General features: G+C 39.9%; 1 protein-coding gene across 1 annotated transcript; it reads right to left on the bottom strand.

Annotated features, from left to right (window-relative positions):
- Nucleotides 1–5,482: 5,482 nt before the first annotated feature.
- slitrk2 (SLIT and NTRK-like family, member 2) lies at nt 5,483–9,921 on the bottom strand. The gene has a single exon (XM_053631704.1). The coding sequence runs from the start codon at nt 9,063–9,065 to the stop codon at nt 6,501–6,503; it is 2,565 nt and encodes an 854-aa protein (XP_053487679.1). The 5' UTR covers nt 9,066–9,921; the 3' UTR covers nt 5,483–6,500.
- Between the last annotated feature and the right edge of the window lie 493 nt (nt 9,922–10,414).

Here is a 10,414-nt window from a genome sequence, read left to right as displayed (position 1 = left end):
CCAGCCATGTCCCAGTGGGTGATTTTCGTGGCTTGGCGCTCATCAAGGGTCTTAAGGCGGTTTCTTCTCTGACAGTCATTTGAGGCATTGTGCCAACTCCTAATACATTTCATCATTACTGACTAAGTGATTAGGCAATCATGCAACAAATACATTATTCATCAAAAAGACACTGTAAAGAAGGCGCATAGATCTTGTCCTCCAGTCCAAAGAGAGATCCCTCTGATGTTCCTTTGCAAGAAAGAAGGACAGTACAACACAGCTCTGTGTGATAGTCAGGATGGTCACTGGAAGTTCAGTGGCTGTGTAATTTGTGTCTGCAGTGGGGAAAAAACCCTCAAAAGTGCCAGTATTAATGTCATCATCTTTACAACTGAAAATCAATCACTAATTTAAAAAAATAAACAAATAAAAAATAATGAAGTACTGCACCAATTCTATTAAGCAAACAATTTGTCCGATTTTATACAAAAATCTATGATAGCTAATTCAACCCATCAGCTTTGTCAAAAACATTTGTACCTTTATTTAATGAGTCATTCTCAGAATATGGTGACAAACCCATCCATCTATCCATCTTTCATACCGCTTATCCTACACAGGGTCACAGGGAAGCCTAGAGCCTACCCCAGGGATCTCAGGGCACAAGGTGGGGGACACCCTGAATAATATGCCAACTCATCGCAGGCCACAGTCACACACACACAGTCACACACACATTCACACACTATGCACAATTTGGAAATGTCAATCAGCCTACAGCATGTGTTTGGACTTGGGGAGGAAACCAGAGTACGTAGAGGAGCCCCTGAAGCACAGTGAGAACATGCAAACTCCGCGCACATGGGACGGAGGTGGGATTGGAACCCCCAACCACAGAGGTACAAGGCAAACATGTTAATCACTAAGCCAAAGAATTGAAAAATGGTTAGATTTTAATAATATAAATCATTTTAAAACAACAGTTGTTGCTGGGTTTCATGCCATTAGTGTCAGCTGTTATAAAAAAAAAAATCACAAAAGTCTTACTTGTATCTAAGTGCTTTCAGGGTTAAAGTTCAGAAGAATTAGCAGCCATTTCAAGCAGCACCAGCTGAGTTGCCCTCCACAATCTAAATGTTATTAATTTACTTGTATTTTTTCTTGTGAATTATTTAGATATGTCATTGGAGTTATACCTTTCAATCTTCTTGTGCAATATTTTTTTTTACCAAAAGAAAAAAGTAATTAGATCGAATAATATATTGTTGCTGGTGTGATTAGAAATGCTGTTGATGTCAGTATATCTTTAATGGAAATGGCCTGTGATTATGACACCAATGACAATTAATAACTCTTGTGACTTAAATTAATAACACCAAATTAAAGATTAAGAATATCAGTTATTCATTCAAATGGAATTTCAATACAGTTACAATTACAATAGAATTCAAGATAGAATATGAAAACTGCTCAATATTTGACTATTTTTCTGTCCAGAAAATCACCATATTATTAAGAATGACCCTTATATTAGTTGTGTAAATTGTAATAAATTAGGAATTGTGTATCTGTATCAATATTCCGATTTAAACCTGAAGTGGGTGTGGCCTAAATTGGAAGGTTTAGAAAAACCCCAGAGGGAGAAATGTCAGCACTGTGAGTATGATGTGTGAATTTTGGCTCTGACTGCTCTTCAACCTCAACTCCATCACTCGAGTTTATACTGTAATTTAGTCTGTACAGGATTTCGCAGTTTTTTTTTTTGTGATTGCTGCAGCCTTTTAGCTGTACTCTTGTTCGATGCATGTGAATCAAAAAGGGCTTTGGGTGAATGCACATTGTGACGTCACATGATGCGTCTTGGCCCAAATCTGCGGTAATTTTGAAAAATTGCAAGCTCCTCCGAATATTGTGGAGTTTGCTTGATTTTGCATTCATTTCTGTGATCTCAAAATTCCAAAACCGTGGAGGGACTGATAATTGGTCTCAACTAGAGACCAATTATCATAAATAAACATAAATAAAATGTGCCCTATTCATATCTGTATTTGTATTTGCTTAGGAAACATTATCTGTTCATTTTGAACATTGTATTCATGTTTGGTTATATCCATAATACATACATACATACATACATACATACATACATGCATATATACATACAGTACATATGGCACATACAATATACAGTATGTATGCAATATAGGAATCTCAATGAGTTTCTCAGATATCTAAAAGATTTCCCATTGAACATATTGCAGCACAAGTCCAAGGAAAACAGCATTGATTTTTCAGTGATAACACACAGTAATAGTATATTTTTAGAAGAGAGGACACTGCAGTAATGCTGTAATCTTTTTGTGGCAGATGGAATGAGAAAACAAGCAATATCTTATTACTTAATTGTATTACAGTGAGCGTCTGGAAGTCCTAAGCAAAATAAATCTCATTCCCAAATGTCAGGGTTGCACATTCACTTCCTGATCTTATAAAAAAAGACTAAAAAAGGCAAGACACCCATGACTCTGTGAGTGTAAGAGTGGATATTCAGTAGAAGCTAAGTAGAAGCAGTCTAATTTGCATGCGTACTAAATAACTTAACTGTGAGTGTTAATATCAATATACTGTGTAAGGTGCCTTTGTTTGAGCAACTTACTGTAGAATTACATCAGAGGACTGCAAAACAACTAAATGTGTTTGAAAATATTGTGGTTAGGTGCAAACAAAAACAACTGTGCAAGCAGAATTAAACAATCCTCTAGCTGAGACTAGTTATGAACTGGAGTGATGTAGCTGAGGTTGAGGAACTATCACCCTTAAGCCTTATTTGTGAGTCCATATTCCACGTTAGCGGCTCAGTAGCTGGATTGAGTGCACCAGAGTTATATCTGTTACACTGCAGATTTAACTGTCGACAGCAAAATCGCAAGCAGTATTGCTTGCGATTTCTCCTTCAACAAGAGACCTCCGAGTTCATTTGGTTCTTCTAAATAAACACAATTTCTGGCAAAGTCATAATTTTCTATTTCTAATAATAATTTGGTGCTACAAATTAAGAGTTTTTTTTTTTTGTAACAACAGCACTAAAGTATAACTTCACCAAATCCTCAATACAAATGTGCATCTGATATGTAGAATTTTATCACAGTATTAAGACTTTATCCTCCAAATATTATGATGTTTTATCAAAATATTATGACTCTCTTCTCAAAATCTTTTTTTTCCTCAATATTTGGTAGATCAACTAATTCTCTAAATCTTGTATTTTTAATTTTTAAACAGTGACCCTAAAACCCAAGGACATGCCTATTTAGAGGTTAAATCTAAATACAGATGCTGGCATTAGGAGCATGATTGTCGCATTGCTTTACACCCTTACTTTACAGTGAAATATCAATGAATTAATATTAAATAAAGCATGTTCATGCTCTAAATGAGCAATAATCATGCATAATGCCATTTTTAGCATATTAATAAGGTGCAAATGTTATGCTTGTGCAACCATTGTAATTTGGCTACCCTCAAAATCCCACTAAGCTAAAAACATGGCTCTCAGGCAAACATCTTTAAAGCATCAATCTCCTTAGAGCCAAACCCTAGTCATTTCCTCATGAGACATTTCCATATTGGCATTTTACTGCCTAATGATCTGTAAAGACATTTGCTTTGTTAGCATAAAACAACAAACCCTTGCTCTAACACTTGAATAATGTTTACCCAACAAAACTAATGATGAAAAATATGAGCAAAGTGATAGGTCTTTAACTGGTGAGGCTAAAGTGTATCAAGGCTGCTTTAATACAGGATTGTTGTTGTTGTTTTGTTTGGAGTGGAATTAATTGTTCTAGATGGGGATGTCACACCTCACATAAACTTCAATCATTTGCCATACTCTGCTTTTTTTTATTTTTATAATCAAACTTATGTTGAATGAGAGGCTAGCTTTCAATAATAATAAGCAAGCCAATGAAAGGTGAACATTAGTTTCCCAAGAATAAAGGAAACAATCTTCAGGAAAATTTTAAGGTAAAATTAGGCACATTTAGACAGGAATGTGACTGGGTCCTGCAAAAAAGTCCAAGTTGTCTGAGAGGCTAAACTAAGCCTAGATGGCTCGAAGACAAGCCTGCAGCAGCAAGCGTCTGCTGTCGATCTCATTGATTTAAGATGGAAGCCAGATCGTTTCCAGCTGCATGGCATAGTCCAGTGGCCCATGGCACAAACACTGCATGGGGCATTAATGCAACACAACAGGAACTCCAAAACTCTCTCTACAATTAATCAGTATGGCTTCCCTTCTCTCTGTGCACACTGCGCTATGAAGTGCTGCAGCACAGCAATGCAGGCAAACTCTCCTCTGCTGTACTATTCATCTGCAGCAAGCAGTATTGTAAAATACTACTTCTACTACTTCTATTACTACTACAACTAATAATAATAATAATAGTAATAATAACAACAACAATAATAATAATAATAATAATAATAATAATAATAATAATAATAATAATAAGCAGTGTCATATAAATTACAAACTTTCTGTACAGATTTTTATCATTCAAAAATGACTAATCTAATAGCATAGTCCATAGTCAAGAAATCCTGCACCCACAAAAACACACTATTTCCAATAAGGTCAGGGAGCTGCCTCTTACTTTCTCTCTAATAAAAAGAAAATCAATGAATCTGCATCAATGACACAACACCACTCCCACTCGTTCTGTATAAACCAATTAAAGGCTGTGATTTATTTCAAACTTGAGGGGTGATGTCTCCATTTTGAGCAGCCGCAATACGCTAACAAGAGAAGTGTTCTGCTAGGACTGCCTCCCCCTCTCTTCATTTGTATGCGATCCTTGCACAGTATCTCCATTCTCTGCCACATCAGGAAACAGCTACACAGAGGCCTATTGTACCAGGCAAAGAAAATCACTCTATTTAAAACAGGATGAAAAACGCTCCCTCGCTTGTACACAACCAAATGCGGCGGCCTCAGATCCCCTTGTTTCCACAGGGGTAAACATTTACTTCACTTTGCACGCGAGTGGTTCAGATCCTTTGATTACATATTTAACCAGATCAAAAGTATATAATTCATGGGAAGGCCAGAGATTTTTTATTTGAACCACAACTGCAGTCAGAAGACCAATGAACAGTGAACAAGTGGAAATTAATGAAGCCAATTTTAACCAGTTTGCCAAATAAACTTTGGTGTTCTAATCTCTCTACACACTTCACAGCATGAAAGCAACTGAGAATAAAATCAAATGGTAATACACATCTTGGTATGCAAGAGTTGTAAGCAGCACTGGGCCCAGACAAAGACGAGCACTCATTAGCACCTTGGACAGCAGCTATTATTTCAATAGATTTAAATTCACCTCTGTAAAGAGGCATGAAATGCGCCACTCAAGCTAAACAAAATGAATGCTAATGTAATTTTGTTTAAATTATATAGAACAGCTAAGTATGCTGCATTTAGCTGTATTCCCCAGTATTTGGCTGCATTTAGACACAGGAGCAGTATTCTTGAAAGTATAGATGCCTATTTATAATTCATTAAATGTGCTGGGTGAACATTTTTAAAATCCACATTTCAATGTTCTTTTCTGCTCTTACCCGCCTGATGTAACTCATCTGCTCACTGACAAGCTCGCTGGCATTTCATCATTTTAAAAGCAGCGATTTTAGAGCTGGAAACACTAACATGTTACACAGACAACTCCAGGATCAGGACTGAAAAAAAAGATATACGTTTAGGGAAAGATATACATTTCCCTAACAAATGTAGTTTCAGGAAACCACACACACATACACACACGTACACACACACACACACACACACACACAGCAGTTAGGATAGGCCATAAACCCACTGTCCAATCCACACAAAATATATTAAAAACTAAACATACTAAATTCCAAAATTTCTACCAGTTGAGTATATTTTTCCTTTTTCCATTTAATGCAGTGGACAAATAATTCTATTTTACAGAGTCCCTTTTTAAAATACATCACTTATAAAAAATTCAATTCACAGAAAGCAAAGATAAAATTCTTTAAGTGCAAAGGCACTTCTGGAATAAATGAATTGAAGTGGGTGTGAACAGTTATTGTATATCTGACTTCCCACCATAATACCAACACAGCAATGTCACTGCATGATTCAATAACCTGCTTCTGAAAAGAACACTGTCTTCCTCTGAGAAAAAAATATATACTTCATATAAAATAGCATTAAGCATTATTATTATACATATTCTTGCCATAACTGCTACAGTCTTTATGTTTCAAGTAGAGGAAATAATTTAAGCCTTAGAGAAAATAATATATCATCTTTAAATTGTAGATACTTTTTTTCCCTTACTAATTTGTACAGCTTCAGAAAGATGACGATGAAAAGGCTTTAGGTTGCATTGTCCGCTGTTCGAGTCTTGTGTGGTTGAAAATGTAGATGACACATTTTGATATAATTTTTGTTACAATAAAGAGATAATAAAGAGTGTGTGGGACAGCTTTTACAGCTGACTCATTGCAGTGTGTTTCTCTAGAACCTCGAGGTAGTCCGGCTCCGTTTTCAGCTTAGCAGGGAGCAGCTGTTCAGCATGCTTTCTTGGCGTCCCATACAAGACAGTTTTGTTCTGTCGCTCCCGGTTGGGCCGCCCTGCAGCCTCGTATGGTGGCGCTAATGGCCTTTTGGGCAGAGTGCAAAAGCTGTAGCCAAAGGGAGCAGTGGTGGGCAACTCTCTTACCCTCTCTGCCACGTTCTGGTAAAGAAGTTCTGGTTCACAGCTGCTGTGTTGGGGATTCTCTTCTACACGTTCCAAAGTGCTTATTGTATAAGTGGGACTACGACCAAACTCCTCCCTCTTGGGATCTTGTGCTGCAAAACCCAGTTCTTTCAAATTGCGATAGTAGGCTACATGCTCATTTTCCTTCTGCACATAGATGGGGTTTGGGCACATCTGGCCAACAGCGGCAGGGATATAGTTGTAGACATGGCCCTCTCTTTTACCTGTGCTTTGTTCTGTGTCATAATGGCCATAATGCGCTTGGAAAGAGCTCAGATCTAGGCTATTGGCAGCTGCAGTAGCTGGGACACTCTCCACTGCCTTGCGCCGCTTGAGCACAAATACAAATATGCCAGCCCCAAAACACACTGAAAGAATGAACACAACAAGCAGGCCCAAGATGAGTACAGACAAGGGTACTTCCTGGTGTGTTTCAGGTTGTGTGTCTTCTGTAGGTGTTGCAGCAGAGGAAGGAGTGACTTCAGTGCTAATGCTGATAATGGTTGGTGCCTTGGTGGCTGGTGCCGGAGTCTCGTCATTCTCAGAGCAGATAGCATCGTTGCGTAGTGACCGCAGGAGGCGACCTGCGTGCTTTGAAGGAGAGTCACACGTGATCTCATTAACAACCACGCTAGTGCTGGACAGCTCCATCCAGTTCTTCAGTGGTACAATGCCACACGTGCACTCCCATGGGTTCTCCTGGAGATCAATCTGGACAAATGCTGAGAGCTGGTCAAGCACCCCGCTCACTGGAAGATGTGAGAAGTGATTGTTTCTGAGATTGAGCCTTGTTAGCATTGTGCCCCCAAACACATTGTCAGGTAGGGACCTCAGCAGGTTGTTGTTGAGGAAGAGAAGCTGCAGATTGTGCAGTGAGTTAAACGTGTTCGGCAAAATGTCCTTGATAATGTTGTACTCTAGGTAGAGGTACTGCAAGCTCTGTAGTCCAGCAAACAAGGCCTGTGATAAACTTTCGATATAGTTGCCGTTGAGGTAAAGCCTACGCAAATTAGTCAGATTCTCAAAGGCCCCATCCTGAATAATAGCGATTCTGTTATTCCCCAGGTGGAGAAGTTCTAGGGTGCTATATTCTGTCAGATCAGCCCTGTATATGATCTGTAAATGGTTTCCAGTTAAATGTAGCTTTTTTGGATATGACGGTTTGGGTTGCAGATCAGAGATGTTGTGAAGCTTCCTCTCCTGGCAGTTAACATTCAGTCCACTGTCCGGGCTTTGGGATGTGCACACGCAGATACTCGGGCATGTCATAGGTACAGGGGACCTTGTCTGATAAACCATAATTGGGCCAAATACATGCTTGTCCCTGCCAGAAGTAACACGTGGAGTAGGGCGGCTCCTCATCCTGGGTGGCCGGGATGCCTTAGGTGCCCTAGTTGGCGCAAAATGTGTACGTGATGTAGGTACTGGGACCCGATGCTGGGGATCAGGAGGTGGTGGCTGCATGGCGCGAGGAGTCGAGTCACCAGTACTGCGCCTAGGGCACAGGTCCTGCTTTATGAGCTGAGTAACATCTTTGCCATGCAAACGAAACGGCGTCTCACAAACCACATCGCCAACAAACACCGCAATGGTATCCAGCCAGGCCTTGAGTGGAACAAGGTCACACGTACAGTTCCATGGGTTCTCTTCCAGCTGTATCTCCATAATGCCGCCTATGTGCTCCAAGACACCAGCAAACGGTAGCGTCTTCAGTCGGTTTCCCCTCAAATCCAAATGTGTCAGCATCACAAATCGGAATATATTGTTAGGCAGAGAGAGCAAAAGGTTATCATTAAGTATGAGGACTTTAAGCTTGTTCAGCTTATTGAACGCACCTGCCTCTATGGCACTTATATAATTGTAATCAGCCTGCAAATACTCTAAACTTTCTAAGCCAGAAAATGTGTCTTCTTTTATAATCTCCAAATTGTTATTGTTCAGATGGAGGCGTTTGAGGTTTTTTAGGCCATTGAACGCCCCCGTTTTAATCTCCTGCAGCCCGTTATTGCCCAAATGGAGAGATGTGACATTACCGTAATTGACGAACTCGTTGGCGTTCAGTCTCGTGAGAAAGTTCCCGTTCAGGAAAAGCTGGCTTATTTTATTCTGCGGCGGCTGAAACGAACTCACACTCGTAAATCCTTTGTTCTCGCAGTTGATGTTTAACGCGTTCTCCTTCTCCTCGCACGGACAGCGGCTCTTACAAATGTCCTTCGAAGTTTTGCGGCTCTCCGTCCGCGAGGAGAAGCCGGTTATTGTCAAAACGCTCAGCAGCAAAACGTTGTTCAACATTTTTTTTCCCCCTGACTTACAGCATTAACGCCCAAATTCCTGGCATTAACGTGAAACTAACTGCAGATCCGAGTGAAGGCATGCAAACGCTGAGAAAAACCGATGTGAAGCAGTCATACGGTGAGACAGGCGCGCTTGGGCGCACGGCTCTCCATCCGCCCTGCTTAAATCCCAAAAGACGGCGCATCCATCACCGTGCACGGCTGTGCTCGCTGATCACTTAAAATGATCATTTCTGACATGCAAGCTAAATGCAATTCCGAATTTAGGACTTGGCCATTCCTCGTAGTGTAATCTCCAGCATATCCGAGGCATTGCCGTGCTCACCGAGTCCCGCCGATTGCGCACTCGGCTTCTACCTCCATCGGAGGGAACGGCATGCTGTTTCAAGTCAAAAAAGCAAATAAAAGAAAACTAACTTTGAGGCCTGCGATACTGCAGAAGATGAACTTGCCTTTGAGAGAGGAGAAAAAAAAAAAGCACATATAACGCAATAATATAAAAGTCCGGAGTGTTCAGATGCTGGAACGGTGTCTGTCTCTGCTCCCTTACTCTTACTGAGAATAGCAGAGGGTGTGTGTTTGTGTGTGTGTGTGTGTGTGGTTGAATTTTCCTCTCTGCGTCCTCCCACATCGAAGCATTGGAATTTTAGACGTCACCGAGCATGCATGGACACACACACACACACACACACACACACACACACACACACACACAAAGCTTCTGGTGCTGCAAATTTCTAACTAATTTTATAGCGTCTGGAATAATTATGATAACATGCCTAATTGCAGCGCTGGTTATTTAAAACAACAACAACAACAACAACAACAACAACAACATACCAATAGCAACAATAATAGTATTCATCTGCGTTAACAAACGTAACCATTTTGTAGGTTCAGTATCTTGTCATTCATTCATTCATTTGGTTAACGGGTTTAATAGAATTTGTGGTTTGTCCATAAGCTGCTCTGTGGGCATTGCGCCACTAGGAGGTGGAATGAGCATCTCAAACATTCAGCAAAGCTCCTTCTCTCGTAAGCAGCTTGCAGCCAAGGCTCTTCTGCAGAGTTTTATTAGATAACAGCAACATGGTGCTACTTGAAAAATAGTTGGCAAAATTGTGAATTGACAGTGAATTACTCATTACTCACAACAGTGATAAAACACAGCCAATGGTGAAATTCCAACTCCCCTAGGCATTAGATGATGGTGAACTACTATTTTACCATGAGTTATGGAGCATCATTAGCACAGTCTTGCTTATTGATTGCCTATTTCTTATATGTTTATATTTTCCATGGTTATGATTATTATGCTGTTTCATTAAATGCATGTTCAAAAACGTC

The sequence above is a fragment of the Ictalurus furcatus genome, chromosome 8 (genome assembly GCF_023375685.1).
Source record: "Ictalurus furcatus strain D&B chromosome 8, Billie_1.0, whole genome shotgun sequence".
In the NCBI taxonomy this organism is placed as follows: Eukaryota; Metazoa; Chordata; class Actinopteri; order Siluriformes; family Ictaluridae; genus Ictalurus; species Ictalurus furcatus.
This window is presented reverse-complemented; position numbering and strand designations above follow the sequence as displayed.

Bases quoted from the DNA above. Each gene is read 5' to 3' on its own strand.
- slitrk2 (XM_053631704.1), bottom strand. From the start codon at position 9,065: ATGTTGAACAACGTTTTGCTGCTGAGCGTTTTGACAATAACCGGCTTC.